General features: G+C 53.8%; 1 protein-coding gene across 1 annotated transcript in view; it reads left to right on the forward strand.

Annotated features, from left to right (window-relative positions):
- The window catches only part of Tmem132b (transmembrane protein 132B), a 131,455-nt gene that overhangs the window by 37,572 nt on the left and 71,034 nt on the right, over positions 1 to 22,849 (forward strand). The window contains exon 2 of the mRNA XM_048340717.1: positions 15,631 to 16,516. Coding sequence (XP_048196674.1) covers positions 15,631 to 16,516 — 886 coding nt within the window. The remainder of the gene's footprint in view (positions 1 to 15,630; positions 16,517 to 22,849) is intronic.

The raw sequence follows: 22,849 nt of genomic DNA on the forward strand, positions 1-22,849 counted from the left end.
ATCCTCTCAGGCTTATGTCACAGCTGGTGGCACACAGCTCTGGGCCCTCGGCCTCAGGGTGTCATTGCATGGTGACGCCAGGGCTGCAGTGGCTGTGGAGTTACCAGAGCGTCCCGCAGAATGTCCTTGAGCCTCTGTGGGAAGTCATCCTGCTGGCTGCCATGTACACACTGAAAAGGAGCAGGCGAAGCTGTTTTCACAAACGCATTTTGTCACCAGTGGTGGTCACCATGCTGGCTTTCTGCATGTGGACCAGCGTGAACTGAATGCACACACTTGTGTGCATTTCCTGTTGCAGTTTTGGGCTGGGCCCTCTTGTGTGTGTTCTTCTTGTTTAGCAGGAAAGCTCATTCTCTATCTAGCAGAAATGCCTGCTTTCTCTGAGAAACACTAGGACCACACATCCCTGGGCTTTTCTGCCCAAGGCTGGTGCTCTACCACTTGAGCCACAGCTTCAATTCTAGCTTTTTGGTGGTTTTGGGGGATTTACCACTTTCCTGACCCTGGCTGGCTTTGTACCTCAATCTTTAGATCTTAGCCTAGGGAGTAGCTGGGATTACAGGTGTGAGCCACTGGCGCTTGGCATATCAGTGCTATGCATGTTGACAGTAACTTGGGTGGAGCTGGTTGGGGGAGACTACCTGTTAAGTTAATGGTATAAGAAGTCTTGTGTTGTGGGCTGTTAGTTCTTTATGAGGTTTTCCTAAGACCTAGAGAAAGCACATTTTATCTTTTGTAAGGTTTGTATTAGCATGCAGTTGCATTTTTGGCTGGCCTGGGACAGGTAAACAAAAAGCCACGTGATGCCAGCCTCCTGATGCGGTGCTTATTTGTCCTGGGGCTTTTGGGGCATCTCTGGGCTTAGGGGGAGAGACAGCGGTTTTGGGGCACACTTGTGCCACTGGGCTATGTGTGTTTGCTCCTTGCTGCCAATGTCCCCGATCTTCCTCTGTGAGTGTCCAGCGATTTCCTCCTTCAGGAGGGTTAGAGATGCTGCAAGGTCATGGTTGGAGGGAGCCTGGAAGCAGCTTTTTGGAGGAAGAAAGGAAAAGGCAGAGCATGCAGCCTTTCTTGTGTGAGGCCCAGAAGCTGTTCTGGGAGAGCTGGGACAGCCTGAACCGCCAGGAGCAGGGCATCCAGGGCCGGGCAGGACGCAGCTCATGTCCTTGGGGTCAGCTGCTCTGTGGACGGTGGACACAGCTCATATCCCCGCATCTGGAGCTGGAAGAGCTTCCACTTCGGTAACCGACTCCCGACTCTGTTGAGATGTGAGAGCATGCAGACCTCCTGCCTGGCCCCTGCAGGTCCCATCAGGCACCCGGGGCCCAGGTGGTGCCCTAGTGTCTTCACACTCACCTTCTGGGATGGCTGCTGCGAGTCCATCCGTGCCATCTCTGCAGAACTCTCCCAGCCCGGGCTCCCCTTCCTGGGGGAGACTCCCCATCCTGCTCTGGAACCTGCCGCAGCCACCATGGCCTGCCCCATGCCTGTTTTTTTTTTTTTTTGTTGTTGTTGTTGTTTTCTTAAATTAAAAATTGCTTTAAAGTAGTTGTACAAAAGAGTTACTATTTAACAAAGCAGTTTATGAACAGGATGGATCTTCGTCAGTGTCATGCTTTCAATTCTCTCACCCATCCTTCCAAACCCACCCCTTCCCTCACTCTCCTGAATTTTGTAGGGTGTACACTGAATTCTTGACTGCTTTCCCACCCCCCCTTCTTCTCTTCACTTGCCTGCCCCTCCCCCCTCGACTCCACCCACCCCACTCAACTACTTGTTTTCTGGTGTTTATTTTGTGGAACTTTGACTTTGCCTTTCTAAGGAATTACACTATTTGAGTTCTCCCTTGAATCTATTGTGTTTCGGTTAATACATATGTTACACTTGCAAACCATCTAATGTATTTACGTATTAGTTTATAAGTTAAATCTGGTTGCCGCATATGAAGTGAAACATGCATCCTTTGTCTTTCTGGGCCTGACTTACTTCACTTAAGGTAATTTTTTCCCCAGGTCTTTCCATTTCCATTTACAAATGGTACAATGTCATTCTTTCTAATGGCTGAGTAAAATCCTATTGTGTATATATGCCACCTTTGCTTGGTTAATCCCTCCACTGAGCGGCACCTGGGCTGATTCCCTGCCTCGGCTATGGTGAAGAGTGCTGCAGTGAGCATGGTTGTGCTGGTGGCTTTACTGTATCCAGGTTTGAAATCTTTTGGATAAATGTCCAAGAATGGAATTGCTGGATCATAGAATAGTTGTATTAGTATTTTGAGGAACCTCCATGTGGGTTGGACAAGTTTACATTCCCACCAGCAGTGCATTAGGGTTCCCTTTTGTCCACATCATTGGCCTCTTAGCAAACCTGACAAGAAAAATCACCCAAATAAATAAAAGCAGAGATGAAAAAGGAAACGTCACACCAGAAATAAAAAAATTCAGAATATTATAAGGGAATACTTCGTAAACCTTTATGCCAATAAATTGGACAATCTGGCAGAAATGGATACATGCCTGGCGAACATTAATATACCTAAACTGAGCCAAGAAGATATAAACCAATTAAATAGTTCTATAACAAGCAGTGGCATTGAAGTGGCAATAAAAGACCTCCCAGCCAAGAAAAGCCCAGGACCTGATGGATTTACAGCTAAATTTCTTTTTTTTTTGTCCTTTGTGGGGCTTGAACTCTGGACCTAGGCTCTGACCCTGAGCTCTTTTGCTCAAGGCCAGCTCTCTACCCCTTGAGCTACTTGGCTTTCTGGTAGTTAGAGATAAGAGTTTCATAGACTTTTCTGCCAGGGCTGGCTTTCAACTGTGATCCTCAGATCTCAGCCTCCTGAGGAGCTAGGATTACAGGTGTGAGCCACCAGAGCTCATTAAGGCCTTGAAAGGAGAACTTCAAATAACTTAGCACTCCTCAGACTCTCCAATGAAATAGAAAGGGAGAGATCACCACCAGAATCCTTCTAGCAGCATTACACGTACCCCCAAACCAGATAAATCCCTACTAAAAGAGGGAAGGATAGACCTCTTTGATGAACATAGATGCAGAACTTCTCAGTAAAATACTGGCCAACTAAATTCAACAATTACCTGTGTCTGTTGAAGGCCACGCTTTCAGCCTCATGGGCTGCACAGCCCAGAGCCCGCCTTCTTTTTCTGTGGCATCCACATCACTAGTGAATCTTGTGACTCTGCCTCCCATGTTGGCAGAGCCCTCTTCCTCACTCCACCTCTGCTGCCTGGCCTGCCCGGCCCTCACCTTTGCCCTCTGCACTCCACTTCTGGCCTGGACCAGTGCAGCATCTCCAGCCTGCTCTTCCTGCCCCTGCTGCCACACCCTACCCCAGTGCTTGCTGGTCACAGGGACCAAAGATGTTCTGCCAAGTGTGAATGGCACCATGCCCTCCTCCACCTCCAAAGCCCCACCGCCTCCCATCTCCTTCCAAGTCAAAGCCCCACCGCCTCCCATCTCCTTCCAAGTCAAAGCCAATATCCTGAAAACGGCCCATTGCATCAACTCTGTGACTTCCTGCCTACTTGCCTCCATCTGGCTGCCTGCAGGCACCTGGCACCTGGCACCTGGTACGGCGCTGCCATAGGAACTTGATACCTGCTCTTCCCGCCTCCAGTTCTGGGCCCTCACCACCTCAGGCCTTCGCAGTGGTGTTCTGGGCATGAGTCTCTGCCTGAAGAGCAAATCGAATGACGTAGGGCTGAGGTGCAGCCCAGGTGCTACAGCTCCTCTGGGTGTACACACCATGTCTCCTTCCTCCTTCCACTGCCTGATGGGTGCCTGTGCCGATTCTGCAATGTGGCATATGTGAAGTGTGTCAATAAACATGGGTAACATGGGCATACTGGTGTCTCCATCACAGGTGTGTTGATTCTTTGGGTGCGCACCTGGAAGTGCTGGGTCATACAGAAGCTCTAGTTATTGTTTTTGGAGGAACCACCACACCAGTTTCCACAGTGGCTGCACTGATTTCCATTCCCACAATGATCAGTAAGATGCCCCTCTCCTGTCCCCTGTCCCCCAGCTCTGCTCCTGTGTTCCCGATGCCCCTCTCCTGTCCCCCGTCCCCCAGCTCTGCTCCTGCGTTCCCGATGCCCCTCTCCTATCCCCTGTCCCCCAGTTCTGCTCCTGTGTTCTCGATGCCCCTCTCCTGTCCCCTGTCCCCCAGCTCTGCTCCTGCATTCCCGATGCCCCTCTCCTGTCCCATGCCCCCCAGTTCTGCTTCTGTGTTCTGATGATCTTTGTCATGACTGGGGAGAGACAGGGTCTTAGTGTGGTTTAGATTTGCATTTCCTTCATAGCTTGGGATGTTGATTTTCTTTGTGTGTTTATCAGCCAGTGTCTTTTTTCCTTTGAAACGAATCTGTTCAGATCATTTGCCTACTAATTGACTGGCTTATTTATTATTGCAATGTTTAATTTTTTGAGTTCTTTACATATTCTGGACATTAATCCCTTGTCAGATGAATGGCTTGTGAAGGTTTTTGCCCATTGTGTGGGCTGTCTCTTCATTCTGTTGTTTATTTTGTTTTTTAATTCAATGCAGCCCTACTTGTCAGTTCTGCTATTGTTTGCTGAGCTATTGGCTGCCTCTTCTGAAAGCCCCTGCCTGTGCCTCCGTGTTCCAGTGCCTTCCCCGTGGGGCAGAGAAGCTGGCTGTGTGCTTTGGTCCCGGTGGCCGCAGTTGAGAGCTGTGTCCTCAGTGAGCATGGGGGAGCTTCCTGCCCGGGGCAGGGCCAGGCTTCAGGGTGTCTAGCTCAGGGATGGCTGTGGTGAACGTGTAACCCCTAGCATGGGTATGGGGGGTGAGAAAGGGAGTGGGACGTGGTCCTCTGGTGGAGGCCCTGCTGGTGTAGCTGCTGAACCCAAGAGGCAGCATATTCCTGTCCCCGTGGGCCTCAAGCCACACTGGCCTGGGGCTACCTCCCCAGGTCTCTTGGCCACAGACTCATCCCAACTCATCCCAGAGCCTGTCTCGCACCCCGACCCACCAGACTGACCTCTGAACTCTGCCAAGATGCCTCAGCTCTGGCTCCCTGATTGATTGACAGCGGTGGGGATGGGACTGTGTGCCCACCCTCTGCTCTGGAAGCCTTGTCCTCTGTAGATGGGGAGGCCGAACCCCAGAAGGCAGGACCCTGTGCACACTGGGAGCCACCAAGGAGGCCCGGCTGTACTGGCCCCGGGGATCAGAGAAGCCCCGGTTGCAGGCAGCACAACTCACTGTCTCCAGGAAGGGCTGGCCTCCCTTCCCCGATGTTCCCATTGTCCCTCACCCAGCATTGGGCGCCCACCTCCGGGAGCTGGCCTACAGCCCACCTTGCTCCCAGGACCCCACTCCGGGACCATGTAAACATGGCTCGGCAGGCCAGGGTGGCCCAGCCCAGCAGCCCCATTCATACAGGCACCGCAGAGAAAATAGGAGCAAGTAAATTGCCAGCCCACGTTAAATTTAGATTTATTCTGTTGGAGCTAATTGTAATCTTTATTTGGTCCCAAGTGATTCATTCTTATCGTTCTTATTATAGCTGAGAAAATTAATTTTTATTCTGCCATAAAGGTGGCTGTAATAATCTGGGTTCAGGGAGGGGATTACTTTAATAAGATTTGCCAGCAAGCTTTGAAAGAGGCCACTTTCATTAGCACATGGAGCCAGCCTGTTGCCCTGCAGAGAGCTCAGAGGAGCCCTGTGGGGCCCGGGGTGGGGTCAAGCTGAGCCAAGAGAGGGTCAGGTTTGTTTGCTCCTTAAAGAGCTCCAACCTGTTTTCATTCCTGGGGTACACTGCTGGGGTTTGGAGGCCTTAAATTGGAGACACATGCACTGGAACAGACCAGGAGCCTGCCTCTGCAGTGCCACCATCCCTGAACATGAGGAGATGCCAGCCGGGCATCACCAGTGCTGTCTATGGGACGGGCACCAGGGATTTTGAAAGCTTGTGTTTTCCTTAGAAGGAAGCAGGTGTTTGGACTCCTAATCTCTTATTTGCAATTCCCAATCCCTGAACCTCTGAACCCAGAATGCTTCTGGTAAATTTTCAGCAGGCTCCTTCTTTTGGGGGTGGAGTGACACCTGGAGCCATTTATAATGTTGCTCATCCTGGAAGCCATTTACAGTGCTGCTCATCCCACTCAGGAAAAGGGTTTGAATCTTCAGCTGGACACTGCTGGTGTGTCTGGTTGAGGCTGGCATGGGCCTTTCATGGCTAACACTATCCACATGGCCAGGAACTCCGGTACCACAGCTCTGGTGGGCTTGCCAGGCAAGCATGCTGCCATCTCCAGACCTTTGTGCTCTGATCACTCTCCCCTCCCCTCTCCTCCCTTCCTTTCCCCTCCCCTCCCCTCTCCTTTCCTCACCTTACCTTTCTGCCAGTCCTGGGTCTAGAACTCAGGGCCTGAGCACTGTCCCTGAGCTTCTTTTTGCTCAAGGCTGGCACTGAGCCACAGCTCAATGGGGCTGAGGAACTGAACCCAGGGTTTCATGTATGCAAGGCAGGCACTCTACCATTAGGCCATATTCCCAGTCCCATGCTCTGATCATTTTTAAAACATGGTCTTGTTTTTTGCCTAGGCTAGGCCAGCCTGGACCATAATTTTGTTTACATTTCCTGCCACAGTTGGGATGACAGGCAGGCAGCACCACACAGAGGTCTGTCTGTTGAGATGGATGCTCACAAACTTTTATCCTGGCCTGGCTGAGAATGGCTATCCTCCAGACCTTTGCTCCCCAAGTAGCTGGGACTGCAGGTGTGAACCACCATTTCCAGCCCTAACTCCCTTCATTGTTTGTAGACAGAAGATTATTGACACCATTAGTCACTAGGGAAAAGCAAGTTAACATGACAGTAGCACACTGCAGGGTCACACCGGTGATGACCATGCTAAAAATCTGACGTTGTCAACTGTTGACCATGGACAGGGAGATACTGGAATCCTGACAAGGTATGCACACCAGCAATTTCAAGCCTGGGTGTCTGCCTAAAAGACAGATAGGTGGAAAACGTCCCCCCTTTGTTTATCACTACCCTAAACTGGAAAGGGCACAGAGATTCTGGAGCTGGTCAGCACAGCAGTTCATCAGCAAGGATCAGCTAAAGAGCATGGGACACTCAGACACGTCCCAATGACCAAGGATGTCTGAGTGGAAGCCACGTCCTGCTGTGAGCCTCACGTGAGCCTTGGTGCTGGGTGGTGGAGCTGCCACTTCGTCAGAGAAGAGAATCACCAGCGACATGCACTGGTGGCCAACGTGTGCCTGGGTAATGCCACGCCGAACCTGTCCGGTGTGCAGATCCTGACAGTCTGGAGGATGAGGCCGCTGGTTTTGAGGCTCAGCGTCCATGGGGTCCAAGCCCATGGGGAGGCATCATGCTGGGCCATTTCCACAGAGAGCGGGCTGGTGATGAGAAGCGACTGCCCGCTCCATAGCCCTCCTTTCCTGGACGTGGTGGCCATGTGGGAGAAGTGACCGGGACATGAGCTATGTGGTAAAATATCCACTCACCAAGCAAGCGAAGAGCATGTATGGAGTGTGGCATTTGAGGGGTATTGATCAGAAACCTGACTTTTTTTTTGTAAAGAATTGAAGGGTAGGACCTGTTTCTGGTGGGAAGATGGCTCCTTTGACAGGAGGAGGGGGTGTCTTCTTTTCTCACTTGCCCTCTTACCTGTGGGAGTACATGTGCAAGTTTCCAGGAACTTTCTAGTTGGTCTCATGTCCAGCTGTGGCCTCCTGTGGGGATCCTCTCCCTTTCTGCTCAGGTCACAGGGCCCCTTGCGGTGACAACACTTCCTTCCCATGCTCCCTGGAGCCAGTTGTGCCTGCAGGAGCCCCTGTGGAGGGGCTGTGCCTGGGTCCTGTCTCTACCATAGCTGATGCGCAGGCTCTGCACTCATGGTGGTGAACCTTCAAGGCTGATCCTGGTGTGTCCGCACATCCGTGTCCCCAGGAGCTCTGCACAAGTCCTACGTGTGTGTGTGTGGGGTCCTGTGCCCTTGGATGGCTAGTCATCTATGTGCCCCGCAGAGGGGGTGAAAGAAGGAGGTGGGGATATGTGTGTGTGAAGGGGATATGTGTGGGTCCAGGGTGGCTCTTCCCATGCCTTTGAACTTGAGAGGAGCTGACCCAGGGAGAGGAGAGTCACTCTCTAGCCTTGGGCCTCAGTTCCCCAGACCCCATTTCAGTTTTTAGATCCTGCGGGAAGGCTCCGGCCCTCCTCATTGACCTGTTTTCAGTGGAGATGGAGAGAGCACAAAGCAGAGCGCATGCTGACATCCCGTCACCCTGGCAACCATGGGGTAAACAGGCTCTGTGACTGTGAGGATCTGAACCAGGCCAGAGGTGTGCTGCCTGAGCCCCAGGTTCAGCCTCCTTGCCACCAGCGCAGGCCCTGTGCTGCTCCTGTCCCCAGCAGCCCCTCAGGAGCCAGGCAGCATGGGGAGGATGGTCGGGGATGGTGTGGGTTGGGACTGGAAAGGTGGAATCTGCGTAGGGCAGGAAGCCCTTCCAGCAAACTGCCAGAATGATGGGGGAAGCCATGTGACAGACACAGGCAGAGTGAGTCCTCCACTTTGTGATTTTGTGGGGTGAGTGAGTGGGCCTTGAGAAGCGGGGGACAGAGCTCCTCCCCCTTGCTGCTATGAGGTGGGCCAGTAACCCTCCACTGCAGCTGTTCAGGGCGCAGGTGCCACATATGCGTCCATGCTGTGCAAAGGCTGCACAGAACAGGCATCTGTGTTGGTGTCTAGTGTCTGTGTGGGTGTCTGTGTTGGTGTCTGTCTATCATTGTCTATGTGGGTATCTGTGTTGGTATCTATTGGTGGGTGTCTGTTGGTGGGCAATTGTGTTGGTGTCTGTGTTGGTGGGCATCTGTGTGGGTGTCTGTGTTGGTGGGTGATTGTGTTGGTATGTGTCTGTATTGGTTTCTGTCTGTGGCAGTGGGGTCTGTGTCAGTGTTCGTGATGGTGGGTGATTGTGATGGTGTCTGTGTCGGTGTCTGTCTGTGTCAGTGGGTGTCTGTGTCAGTGGGTGTCTGTGTCAGTAGGTGTCTGTGTTGGTGGGTGCCTATGTTGGTATCTGTCTGTGTTAGTGGGTCCCTGTTGGTGGGTGTCTGTGCTGTTGTTTGTCTGGGTTGGTGGGTGTCTGTGTCAGTGGGTGTCTGTGTCGGTGGATATCTGTGTTGGTGGGCATCTGTGTGGGTGGACATCTGTGTTGGTGATGTCTGTGTCAGCGTGTTGGTGTCTGTGGGCATTTGTGTCAGTGGGCAATTGTGTCAGTGGGTGTCTGTGTTGGTGGGGTCTGTGTCAGTGGGCATCTGTCTGTGTTGGTAAGTGTGTGTGGGGGCATCTGTGTTGGTGGGTGTCAGTGTTAGTGTTGGTATCTGTGGGCATCTGTGTCGGAGGGTGTCTGTGTTGATGGGCATCTGTGTTGATGGGGTCTGTCTTAGTGGTGTAGTGGTGGTCTCTCTTCCTGGGTGAGTTTCCCCTGCAGGATGTTGCCATTGTGTCCCTGGTGGCCTGGGGGCCGGGACACCTTCCTCCTTGATGCTGTGGGGTTGGTTTCCGCGGCCTGCACAGGAGACTGTGGGCACAGGGTCACGTGTTTGGTGGTGTGCTAGGGACAGCCCAGGCCGTGCCAAGGCCTCACCGGTAGCCCAGTGCCCTCTGAAAACCCACCAGGAAGTAGCTTCTTATGGCTGTGCTGCCAGCAGCAGCCACCAGGTGGCGGTCGGTGCTGCTGCACAAGCCCTGAGCTGGGTGGCCTCCGGCCAGGTGGGCAGGTGGGGTCCCCTGCTCCTGCCCAGGTGTCCTCACTTAGGGTGCAGTTCAGTGTCTGCCTTGTCTCCCCCTCCGCTGGTCGTGGATCCAGCTCCAGGCTGCCTTGGACAGGGAAGGGATGGAGGGCGTTTGTGAACCCCCTCCTTCCTTAGTTCTCAGAGCTGCAGTTGAGAAGCCAGCGATTCTGCATCGGGCTGGGAGGGGGAGGGAGGGGGGAGGAATCATGGCCCAGTCCCAGGTAGGGGCAGGCAGAAGGCTCCGCTTCCCTCCTTGAGCCGCACATGCCGAGGTCTTAGGATCAGCTGGAGGCATCTTTGGGGCCCCCTCTGCCTCACTGAAATCTAGAGCAAGCTGTGGGGTCACTGGCCTGCCCGCTTGCCGTGTGATCTTAGACCCGTGTCTTGACATCTCTGTGCTCTCACTTCTTAATCTGTGCGACAGCTATCATACTATCACAAATTTATGTAATAAGCATGTAACAATACCATAATCCTCTCTCATAGGATGTATGAAGAGCCAGTACATGTTAGCACACTCAGAACATGTGTTCAGTAGAACAACACCTAGGCAGCACACAGGTGTGCTAATGTCCTGCTTACTGCTGCCAGTATTTGGTTTACTGGATACTAATGGAGGGACTCACCTGGATGGATGAGAAGTCCAAAGTCTTGTGTGGTCACGCAGTGTGTACTGGGCCGAGGCCTGGCCTTGGTGGGTGGTAGGGCGTGACACCCCATTCAATAGAGAGGGACAGCAATCTCAGGATGCTTGAGTGACTTGCCGTGGTCCATTCGCTGAGCGGATGGCAGCCCGGGCATCTCTCTGTGCCCCGTGTGGCCCAGCTGCTTTCTGAGGAGGCGGCGGGGGTGCTGTCAGTATCACTTAGTGCATCCCCTGCTCTTCTTTAAACTGTCTCCAAGGTGTCTAATTTAGAATAAATATAAATGGAAATTAGAACAAGGTCATCAAAATTTCCCACTGTTTAACAGCTGACGGTGCCCACAGGAGGCCGGAATGACTGTCACTAAGAGATTGCGACAACCTGTTTAATAACGCGCGTCTACATCTGGAGGGAGCCCCCCCTTTGGCTTCTCTGCCTTTGTATCTGCCTTGCTTATGACAGGAGTGGGGTCTGTTTTGACTGCTTGGTGCGTGTGGGGCCCCAGCTCTGGGTTGGTCCCCGGCTGCCTCACGCTCCCAGCAGTGCCATCACACCATAAAAGGTGACTCAGTTATTATGCCCAACTCTTCTGCCCAGAGCTCATCAGCCTGCAAGACCAGCAGCCTCACCTGGGCACAAAGTAGCCACGTTCTGGGCCCCCTACGGGGAGAGCTTTGGGGTCTTTCTTCCTTGTCGGCAGGGGAGCCTCTCATCCCCCGGGCACGGGCACGATGACTCACTGTGTGGACAGAAGCCTCCCTTGCCTGCTTCGGTGCTCAGCCTTGGGGTTCTTCCACGCTGTCCTTCCCTGCTGGCTAGTGTGGGGCTCACATAGACAAGGGCAGACACAGCGTGGCAGGCGTAGCCAGGAGGAGGATGGCGCTCTGGGCAGGGGAGGACCTCCTGCTGTTCCAAGTCCTTGGCCTCCCTCCCCACACCAGCCTTGCCCAGACATCTCCAAGGCCACTTTCCCAACTGAGGTCAAATGGAGACAGCACCATGGTCTCCATAAGACTGCACTTCTCACTTCCCTCTGTGGACTGTTGGCCTGTGCATGGCAGGACCCCTGGCCACAGGGGGTCGGGCCAGAGGTCTGGCTTGCTGTCTTGTCTCCCACTGGGGCTGGCTCCCCTGCCACTCTGCACCGAGCTCTCGCTGTGTCCCTTTGGGCCTCACAGGCACACAGTGGCTGCTCCAGCTCATCATTTGTCACTTACTCTGGGTGCAGCACTGGCACCCACACGTGGACACTTGACTGTTTCTCAGAGGGTTAACTCATTGTCCCTAGAGGAAAATGACCGTTTGTGCCCACCTTTCACCTGTGATGGGGCGGGCGGCCAGGAGCCACAGGTGCCACAGGATGTGGTGCCTCGAGGCCACCCTATGCTTTCGAGTGGGTCCCACGAGACCCACGCCCAGTCAGGGACATCTGTGGGGGAGGGGGCCCTGGATAGCATGACCCTGGCCCCTCTAGGAGCACACCGGGATGTTCTAGAACAAGGTTGTCCCTACCAGCCTGCCATCAACCCTCCTGGCCCACTTCCTCTCCTCGACCAGGTGGTTGAGGTGTTTTCTCTGCGACATCCCCTCCATTTCTCTCTCTAGCCACTAGGCCATATCCCCAGCCCCCCCCTCCATTTCTCTTTGATAAGCTCATTCCCTCGCCTCCAAGTGCCTCCATCCCAGGAGAGGGCGTGGCCCAGAGGGAGGCGTGGCCTAGAGGGAGGCGTGGCCCAGAGGTAGGCATGGCTCAGAGATGTGGCTGCGGAGGCGTGGTCATGAGAGAGAAGCTTTGCCAAGAGGGAGGTGTGGCTTCGAGGGAGGCGAGGCCACCAGGAAAGGGAGGCGTCGCCTAGAGGGGCATGGCTGCGAGGGAGGCGTAGTGAGGAAGGTGCAGTGAGTAAGTGTGGCCCTGAGGTAAGTGTGGCCATGAGGGAGCCAGGAGAGGCTTCAAGGGACGGGAGGCCTCGAGGGAGGTGTAGCAGTGAGGGTGGAGGCGTGGCCGTGAAGGAAGGAGGCGAGGCTGCGAGGGAAGGAGGCGTGACTACGGGGGCGTGGCCACGAGAGAGGCGTGGCTAAGAGTGAGGTGTGGCCGTGAGGGAGGTGTGGCAGTGAGGGTGGGAGGCGTGGCCGTGAGGGAGGGAGGCGTGGCCGCGAGGGAGGTGCTGCGAGGGGGGCCCCCCCGAGTGGCCAGGAGCAGAGGCCGCCGGCCTCTTCAGATGCAAACCTGTAGCTGTCTTTCAGAGGAAGCGAGTAAGCAGCACCTGTTCCTGCGAGGGAATTCAAGAGCCCTGTCCAGGGAAATAGAAATGGCAGCTCGTCGGGAGGCCCCCTGACGCGCTCCCCTCCCCCCGCCCTCCCCCTCCCTGTTGCCATCCTCCCCTTCCCTACTTCCCCTCCCCTCTAGTGTGGCGCTATCCGGTGGTTGTCTTTTCCAGAGCGTGGAGGCCAGAGCGTGAAGTGGCGGCGCGGCTTGGTGCGCCGTCTCGGGGCTCGGGGATCCAGGGCCTGCCAGGCCTGCCCAGACCTGTGGCCCCGCAGCTTTGTGTGTTCCCAGCGCCATGGGGATGTCCTGCTCCTCGGGGCCTCCACGTCCGGCAGTGTCTCTACTAGGACTGTCGGGGGAGCCCGGTCTCCTGATGCTGTGGGCGGTCAGCGCCGGCCGGGCCTCCCAGGGCCTCCTCCGCCCTCCTCCCCATGCTGAATGTGGTCAGTGTGTGCGGTCAGGGCCGCACAGTCCCGGGCCTGCCCAGGGCCTCTGCTCTCCGGACCTGCGCCCGGCCTCAGGCATCCTGGGAGGTGGCAGGTGGCCAGCCGCTCCTCAGGTCCCCTTTGCTGGTGCCCAGGGCCAGCTTACCCCGTGCAGGGGGAGAGCCAGAGGGCAGTGGGGGCCGGCACCCCTGTATGCACTTGGGGGTTCAGGGAGAGACATTAGCTTCTCAGGCCCTGGGCTGAGCACTTCTGAAGACACGGAAACAGGGCTTAATGAAACGCTCCAGAATGAAGACCTTTTGTCCTGTTGCAATCTTGTTCAGGGACAGAGTGACAGCCTGGTGGCTCATCTTTATGGCCTTCCATATAAACTTTCAAACAAAATTTGTATCGTGTTTTGTTTGAGTTATAGTGGGGCAGGAGCATAAACCTCGTGTGGCTGTTTCAGACCAAAGGGAGACTTCACCTGCAATAAACAGGGAAGGCCAGCCTTCGATTTCCTGTAAATGAATTTTCGAAGTATAAAACACTGAAATAAAAGTAAAGGAATCGGCTAGGCCTACCATAAAGACAGAGAAGATTGACATTTGGATTTTCTTCAGTTTCTCCCTGCTTTTCTACATACATAAGAGTCGACACTTAGCCCTGGACACTGCCTGGGTTTTGGAGAAGGCTATCTCTAGAGAAAGTCTCTCCAGAACCAGTGGTCCTGGAAGGATGTTGTTGCCTGCAGAGGACAGAGGAACCCAGCTTGCCGGGGTCCCTTTGCCAGCTCATGAAGCGCCAAGCTTGACATTATCAAAATATAATTTGCTCACTGCTGGCGGCAGCAGATAAAACTTCCCTGTAGAGAAAGTGGATTCTGCCTTAGCTTCTCTGTGTCATGAACCTCATCTTGCCTGGCCTCTGTGAATTAGCTTGGGCTCTGTCCTCTGACTGGGAGAAGCCCCCATGTGTGCATGTGTCAGCACAGATGGAGGCCACCTGAACAGCTGGGGATGTCCTGTTTCCAGTGAGCCTGCCACTCTTGTGTGGTACCACATGCATTTGTTGGTGGGTTTCTGTGGTGGTTTGATGTGGTAGACAGAGGGTGGCTTTGAGCGTTTATTTAATCCTTTCCCGGAAGCAAGTTTTTGGACACAGATCATGCTTGAGATGAATTTCCTGCACCTCGATCTCCATCCTGGCTGCTCGGTGGTGGTGTCACCTTCTCCACCTCTGCTGAGGGCTCTTGCCGCTCTGTTTATGGGGAAGGTGGGCCGCCACGCAGGTGCACTTGAAGGAGGGCTGAGGGACTAAAGGCAGCCGAGGCTAAGCCCGCACTGCAGGGAAGGTGTCCTTCTCCCAGAGCTCTGCCCCATGACCCCATGACCCCATGACCCCACTCCTCCCACAAGGCCCTGCCTCCCAGTGTTCCTCACTGGGGAGAATCGGAGCTCTGACACAGGAACTCTGGGGGACACATTCGAATCAGAGTACCCATATCTTTACAGATGTTTTGCACCTTTACCCCTGTGGCAGTGTTGGTATGTAAGCCGTCCAGGTAGCTCTATTCTTTGTCCAGCCGCCACTAGTTCCTCTGTAGAAGGGCAGAATTTCAGTCTCCTTCTGGTCACTGTACTGTGGATTAAAATAATATGTACTACTAGAAGGTACATATTTTGATAAAGTATTATGTAGGCAACAAGTTCTCAGTGCTTCTTATGTATAAACTCATTAGTCCTTATGGCCTCCCTCTGAGGTAGACTTTCTATTTGTATCCTGCCTAATGATGAGGACATTTCAGGTGCAGAGAACTTAAGTGCCCTGCCCCAGGTTGTTGGATTCACATCCAGTCATCTGGCTCAGCACTGTGCTCTTAATTTTGTTGGCAGTTCTGAAGGATGCTGATGAGAGCACCCTCTGCTATATGTCTTTACATACCAGCTCTGGTATTTCAGGAGGGGAGGTTCCTAGCAGTGGAAATGCCGATCTGAAGGCTCATATCAGCAATCGTAGGCTCATGTCACACACGGGGTGAAGGGTGAGCATGAACTTCAAATGTGAAGCAGTGGTGTGGGGCCTGCTTGGAAATTGGGCACCCTGCCCTCTGCAGGGCGACAAACTGCAAAGATGGCCATGACTTTGAGCATAACCTTGAAGTTGGGGCTTTGCAAGAACAGATGAAGGCAATGTTCCCTCTTTGGAGATGGCTGTTCACACAAGGCCACTGGATCCATGGAAAATAGAGTCTTTTCCTTCTGCACTGTATAACAGGACTTTTTATATGATGGGACTGAGGAATGGCATGGCCAGTGATGTGAAACGGCGTGGCCAGAGGCGGGAAGTGGCATGGCCAGGGGTGGGAAGTGGTGTGGCCAGTGGGTGTCCTGCTGGGAGGTGATGGGGGCTGTGTTGTATATATTTTGCTGCACTCCAGAACTGGGCTTTACTCTGGTTTGTTTTCCTTTCCCATGCAGCTGCCACGAGCCGAGGCCCCGAGAGCCTGCAGAGGTTTTCCTCTCTGCCCGCTTACCTCCCCGCCAGCCTTCAAGTCTCCAGCGCAGAGGAGGCTTTCTTCCTAAAGGAGGCCAACCAGGACCTCACACGGAACTCCAGCCTGCAGGCCCGGGCCGAGTCACTCTTCATCTACCGAGCCCGCGCACCCCCTGCCGTCAACGCCAGCTACGGCCCCTTCTCTGTGGAGAAGATGGTGCCCCAGGACCTCATGCTGGCCCCCACCCCATTTGGAAACACGGAGAGGTTTCCCTTCAACTGGAAGCTGAAGTCTCACATCCTGGTCACCTCCATCTTTTCCAATAGGCCCAAGGTGCAGACTTTGTTTTACATCGCTGGTGCGGCCTGGGATGACGAAGATGCTGGGGACGACCTTCCCTGCGTCAAGATGTTTGCCTTCCCAGAGGCCAGGGAAGTGGCGGCTAGCTGCCGGCTGCAAGGGGCCCCAGGGCTGTGTGTGGCTGAGCTGGAGCTGTTGCCTGAGTGGTTCAGCTCGGGGCTGGACCTGGAGCCCCGGGAGGAGATCCCGGCACTGCTGGGGGGCACGGCCATGGAGCTCTTCTTCAGCCTGTACCCGGCTGATGAGGCAGGCCAGTGCCCGCTGCAGGAGGAGGGCCGGTGGGAGAACAACATCCACTCAGAGGACAGCCCCCTGCAGGGGCTCCCAGCCCGGGAGCGGATTGGCAGCGTGGTGGTCTACCCGACTCAGGATGACCTGCGCTGGTCCCTCGTGAGCCTGGACGAGAACATCGCTCTGTCTGTTCCGCTGAACCTCGTGCGGGAAGGAGACACGGCCACCTTTTTGGTGTCTCTGGCCAGTGGCTCTGTAGCAGACCAGTTCACGCTTCGGTAAGAGGCTTTTGCTGGGTCGAATGGGATAGAAATGAGCTCTTAATAATCCTTGAGTCATCAGTGAATAAAACGGATGGTGATCATTTGCCAAGTGTCTTTGAACGCCGAGCACAGCTGGATTTAAGTTTCGCTGACAGAGCAGACCTACGCGATAACTGCCGATAGTGAGACTGAGTCCCATTTCCGTGTGAGCGGGGTGACTGAGAGAGATGGAGGGGGCACCAGGCTCGACAGAGGCAGGGAGGTGGCTCAGCTCCAGGGGCTGCATCCACCTGCTGAAAGAGGCCCCTGAGGCCAGGAGACAGGGGCCCCGTCCTTCCTGGTTTCAAGGGAATGGCAGGGCAGTGAGGTCCGTTGGGGGGAGGACGGGGGGAGATGGGCCTTTGCAGTGGTGAGCCCCTTTGAGGGAATGATGCAGGGAAGATGGTCGGGGCCATGCTTTGTACATGATAGTTGGAAAGAGCAGCAGCTTGTCCTGGCCATGTTGAGGCTTCTTGAGAGGTTCTTGCAGAGAGGCCTGGGGACACAGCCACGTTGAGGCTTCTCAGGAGGTTCTTGCAGGGGGGCTGGGGCTGTCCCCAGGACAAAGCCCTGTGCTGCTGTGGGCTATATCGGATCTAGGTCACGTCTCTAAGGTCAGCATGTGGATGGAAGTTGCCATGTGCTATATTCTGCAGTTTCAGGATCCAGTGAGTATAGTGAGAACTATGTGAACATGGGTTGGAGACCCAGGCATGGTAGCAGGTCAGGGTTGGAAGGCCTGCTAGAAAAGGTTCCTGGTCTCTGTGGCCTCCAGGGCCTCCGTGGGCTTGAGTGGGTGTGGCTGAGTTCCAGTGAAACTTTATTTCCCAAAGCGGACCCACAATGGGACATCTCCAAGGGGAGTGGGGTTTAGGGGTGGAGAAAGGAGACAGTTCAAAATGGAGGGGGTCACACAAGCTGGAAGCCGCAATGAACACGTTAGGAGTAAGAATTCAAGATCAAGCGCCACTGGCTAAGCGACTGGAGGTTAGGAAGGCTCTTCTGAGGCACTGGAGAGGGGTGGTGGTGGGAAGTAGGGCGGGCAGAGGAGGAGATTTAGCATGGATGGTGTTGGACCCTCCGTGGCCTGCTTGAGGTCAGGCAGTATCCTGCAGTGCTGTCCAGGATGTGTGTGCGTGTGTGTGTGTGTGTGTGTGTGTGTGTGTGTGTGTTTGCTGTGACAGGTTCCCACAGACGTGCGCTCTGTTTAGCCCACATGGAATTGAAAGGATATCTAAAGAAGAATGCCGAGTGCCAGTGGCTCATGCTTTTAAAGGTACAGAGATCCTGACACAAATTGAAACCATAGAGATGAAAATACACTGGAAACCCTGTTCTGCAGAGGGCATGAAATGGGAGACAGATTTTTCAGGAGTTGAGGATAAGGTAAATAGAGTAAAAAAAAATCCAGAAGATAAGGAAAAAAAGATTGGAAAAGTATGGAAGGAGTTTGAAAGAATGGCTGGACTTTGTCAAAAGACCAAATGTACAAATGAGGGGCACAGGAGAAGTGCTGCTATCTGAAGTCACAGGAAATATATTTAATAAAACAGCCCCAAATCTTGAAAAAGAAAGCCCACCCAGGTATAGAACACTTCTAGAGCACACATACCAGAACAGAACACCCCACCGACATAGTTGAAACACTAAGTAGAGAGAACAAGGGGAGTACTGAGGACTGCAAGAGAGAAATGTCAAGTCACTCACAACAGAAAACCTACAGAGCCTGGTGCTGGTGCCCACACCTGTAATCCTAGATACTCAAGAGGCTGAGATCTGAGGAATGAGTTTTGAAGCCAGCTTGGGCCTGTGAGACTCTTATTTCCAATTAACTACAAAAAAAGTGGGAAGTGGAGCTCTGGTTCAAAGTGGTAGAGTGCTAGCCTTGAGCATACAAGCTAAGGGACAGCACCCAGGTCCTGAGTTCAAGTCCCTGGACCAGTACAACCTCCCCACCCCGAAAGATAGCACTTCTTTCTACAGAACCCCTCAAAGCAAGGGCAGGGGGCAGGTGTCAGTCTTCACAGCTGTAATCCTAGCTACTAAGCAGTTTGAGATTATAGGCTTGAGGTTCAAAGACAGCCCAGGCAGAAAAGTCTGTGATATTCCATCTTGAATTAATTGGCAAAATGTTGAACTGGAGGCATGGCTTAAATAGTAGAATGCTAGCTGTCAGCAAACAAGCCAAGTAAGAGTATAAGACCCTGAGTTCAAACTGTGGCACAGGCATAGAAAAAAAAATCAAGGAGGGCTTGAAATGATGTGAAAATTAACAACTACCAACTCAGCAAGGGTATCGTTCATGACTGAAGGACAAACGAGATCCTTCCATGATAAACAAAAACTGAACTTATTTTTACGACCACTAAAGCTTCACTGCCACAGATCTGGGAAGGAATCCCACCTGCAGGAGAAGAGGAGCCACGTGAGGAGGAACCACGTGAGCACAAGGAGCCACGTGAACATGAGGAGCCCACCCGCAGGAGAGGAGGAGACTTGTGAGAAGGAGAAGACCGGATGATTAGATCAGCAGAGGAGGAGCAGGGAAGTCAGGATCACTGCATTCCTCAGAAACATTGGCTTAGGGAAAGACTGGATGAAGGACTTCCAAGTAAATGGACACCCAAAGCAGGCAGGAGTAGCTAAGTTCATGTCGGACAAACCAACTCCCAACCAAAATGAGTCAGAAGGGGAACAGTCACTTCCTGTTCACAGGGGGAGCAATCCATCAAGAGAGCATAGCAGTTGTGACTGTCCGTGGGCCGAGGCTGGGGCAGCCCCTGTGTTCAGCAGAGACGGCTGGACTCACACCCATAGACACAAACCCTGAGAGTGGGAATGTGGAGCTACTAGGAAGGGAGGAGATGAGGGCCAGTGTGATTAAAATAATGTCCATGCATGTGCAGAACACCAGAGTGAGCCCTTCTGAACACTTGGCACATGCTTAGGAAAATGAAGGAGAGGAAGGTAGCACAGGCTGTGTCTAGGGTGTGGGCCCTGGAGGACAAGGGGAGCATGGGAGAAGTCTATTCTGGACACGCAGGACTTGTTGAGATGGTTCGGGAAGGGGGAGTTGGGGCTGGGGGTGGAGGGAAGCCATGGACAGGCTGAGTCTGATCAAGGCACACTGTGTGCATATGTGAACATGCAACTTGTGCCACTTGTTGATGCTAATTACAAAACAGCCAGCGGTGTGGCTCAGCGGAAGAGCGCCTGCCTAAGCAAGTGTGAGGTCCTGAAGTCAAATTCCAGAACCCCGCCCCCCGCACGCCCCACCTGTCCCCCCCCCATTGAACAGAGCCACCATCCTCTAACAATAGAGAGACGTTGCAGACCCTTGGCTTCCAGCATCTGGAAGGCGTGACAACGTGGCAGCAGTTGGGTGCGGCAAGCACTGTGGGGTTGTCCCTGCTCCCTGCATTTCCCTGTGATCGTGGGACAGGGCCAGCAGCATGGTCCAGATGACATCGCCAGCAGGAGATGGCACCATGGGCTCATGTCAGGTGGCGGGAAGAGCAGAGGTGGCCATGGGGTCACCGCAGAGAGAGGCCCCCTGACCCACCCCCAACCCCCACCAACAGCAGGGCCTGTGGAGTGAACCATCACTTCCCATGAAGCATGTAGAAGGGCTTTGGGTGTAGGGGGTCAGCAGGGGTTGCTGGTATGACAGACAGACAGACAGAGATCAATCTATTCGATCCTATCCATTCTTTCTTTTAAATGATCATGGGCACATGTACCCGGCTAATTTTGGAATGTGTCTTTCATTGCACCATTGCTTCTACTATATGTGGTACAATTTGTGCCTAGAGACTGAGCCTGGAGAAGGTTAGGGGTTCCTGCCTGAGGTCATTCACTGAGGAGGTGGCCAAGGGCATGGTGTGGCCCACATGTGAGTTCAGAGCCTCCATTTGAGCCGCTCTTGGGCTGTTCTACTTGTCTTGATGGGGACCCAGATGATGTATTTTGCTTTGTTTAATGGCCAGAGAGAAACGCACTGAGATTGTGAAAATGAGAGCAAGTGGGAGCTATTTATCCAAAGCTGGCAATGGCAGGAAGTTTCTAACATCTTTGTGTCTGGAAGAAATTCAGAGACAAACAGAGGGGTGGGGAATTGGGAGTCAGGCAGGGGGTGGGGAGTGGTGCAGAGGGGCAGGGAGTCTGCAGAAGTAGAGGAGGGAGGCTTTGCCTGGGCTGGAGGTGTGGGGCGTGGGGAGGTAGAGGCAGGATTGGGAAAAGCAGGGTCCTGGAAGGTGGGCTTCAGGCAGGCTCAGCTTCCCTGGTTGGGAGGAGTTGGAAGCAGAGGCAAGAAACAGGAAAGGCTGGAGCCACTGGGCCAGTTCTGACCATTCTGGAAGACTGCCTGGGAGGTTGAGGGTGGTCAGCTGGACCTGGCAGACTTGTAGGATGCTGTAAGGTGATTGGCATGAGCGCACACACGCATGCATGCACTTGCATATGCATACTCACACACACACATTTAAGTGTTGGGTTATGGTCACCCTAGAACGCCCCCTGGGTGCCTGAAGAGGAAAGCAGCGAGTGGCCTTGCAGGCCAAGCTGGGAGCTGTGGACTCAGAGGCTTCGTTCACCTGCTCCAGCTGTTCCTCCATTCTAATTGGCTCTCTCTGGAGACCCTGGAGGGCACAGGTATTTTGTTGGGGACTGGCAGGGCCATGCCCAGCAGGTGCCTAGTATACAGGGGCTTTGCTGCTGGCTTGGGGTTTCTTCTCTGGGCATCTCCCTTTGGGAGGGGAGGTCTGGGAACAGCATTCACATACAAGGAAAGGTGATCCTGAAACCTGTCCCCTGCCCCACCTCTCCACCAGACGTGACCTGAGGTGGCTTTTCCACTTACATCGCAATTTGCATGCAGACCTACAAATGGGCGTCCTTCCTGCTTTGAGGTCAAAGGTGGCTGGGTTATGGAGTGATTCTCTCTCTCTCTCTCTCTCTCTCTCTCTCTCTCTCTCTCTCTCTCTTTCTTTCTCTTCTGGACCCACTTCCGCTTGGCAATCTGTGTATCCATCACTTCCTGCCCTTGGTGCTCACTTAGTAATTGCAATTATGTGAGGTTAAAGAAAACAGGTAGAAAATGAGGCCATTTGTGGCTTGGATGAGAAGTTAAGACTGGGTATTTCCCGCACTGCACACAGCAGAACCTCTCAGTTCTGGTGGTTTCATGTCAGCAGTTACATTTCATTTTGTGGCAGGCTGGATTGCACAGCTGACACCCTTGAGACCAGATAGCACATTCCCACCCAGAGCAGGTTCACGGAGCCCCTGGTGGGATTTGCTGACTGGAGGAGCCTCCTAGCAGGTCGCAGAAGGGCTTTATTGATGTGTCATCTGTATGTAAATCCTGCCATTATGGAAATGGTGTCAGGAATTGTACTTCAGCCAGGGAACACACAATGTCCTGTCGTATTTGAGCTCAGATCTGAAGAGAGCGCTACTTCTGCGTGCCCACAAACACGTGGTGAATAACCCAGTGGGGCTTACCCCGTCTGGGGTCAGACGGTGGACAGCCGGGCTCTTGAGAGAATGGAAGCGTTAGGTGTTCTCAGGACCTAGTGCCAGGCTGTCCTTTAGTGACTATGAGGAAGTACGTTTAATATTTAAAAGACACATACTTCTGGAGTGAATTACAGCCGGTCATGAATAGAGGAACCCTCACCCCCCGCCCCCATGGCCTTTTCTCCTGACCTGGTGTGGAGGAATGGACCCAGGGCCAGGGGTGAGTGATTGATCCCACGCGGCTCCAGAACTCGCTTCCTGGGTGGTGGCTGCTGCGCTGGTGGCTGTGGTTGTCTTCAAGGAGCCCCCGTGGCACCTTAACACCAGGTAGAGAGTTTGACTTGCCACAGCAGTGCGTTTCCATAGCAATGTGACTGGAGGCCAGAGAAAGTGGTGGACGAGGCGGGTGAGGTGAGGCAAGATCTGCCCAGGCACATGCACCACCCTCCTGTGTGCCCAGAACTCCCTGGCTGGTTCTTTCACCCTCTCTCCCAAAGTTACCAGATTCTGACAAGACTTTTGGTTTTAAAGCATCTTAGAGAATAGCTAAAATCAGCCCAGAAATGTATTCTAGTGGCCTTGGGAACTACCAGCGAAGGGGAAAGATGGCTTTAGATGGACCCTAGGAAGGCTGTGGCCATTTGAGAACCACGTGTGAGGCTTAGGAGGCGCCGGTGCCCAGCCTCGCCTGGCAGCCCGGTGAACCACACACGTGGTTCCTGTGTGGTACCCTCCTGGCCCCTCCCTGACCACCTGCGAGACCCCCTTGTCTGTTGTTTGGTTTCGTTTGAA

The sequence above is a fragment of the Perognathus longimembris genome, chromosome 3 (assembly GCF_023159225.1).
Source record: "Perognathus longimembris pacificus isolate PPM17 chromosome 3, ASM2315922v1, whole genome shotgun sequence".
Lineage (NCBI taxonomy): Eukaryota > Metazoa > Chordata > Mammalia > Rodentia > Heteromyidae > Perognathus > Perognathus longimembris.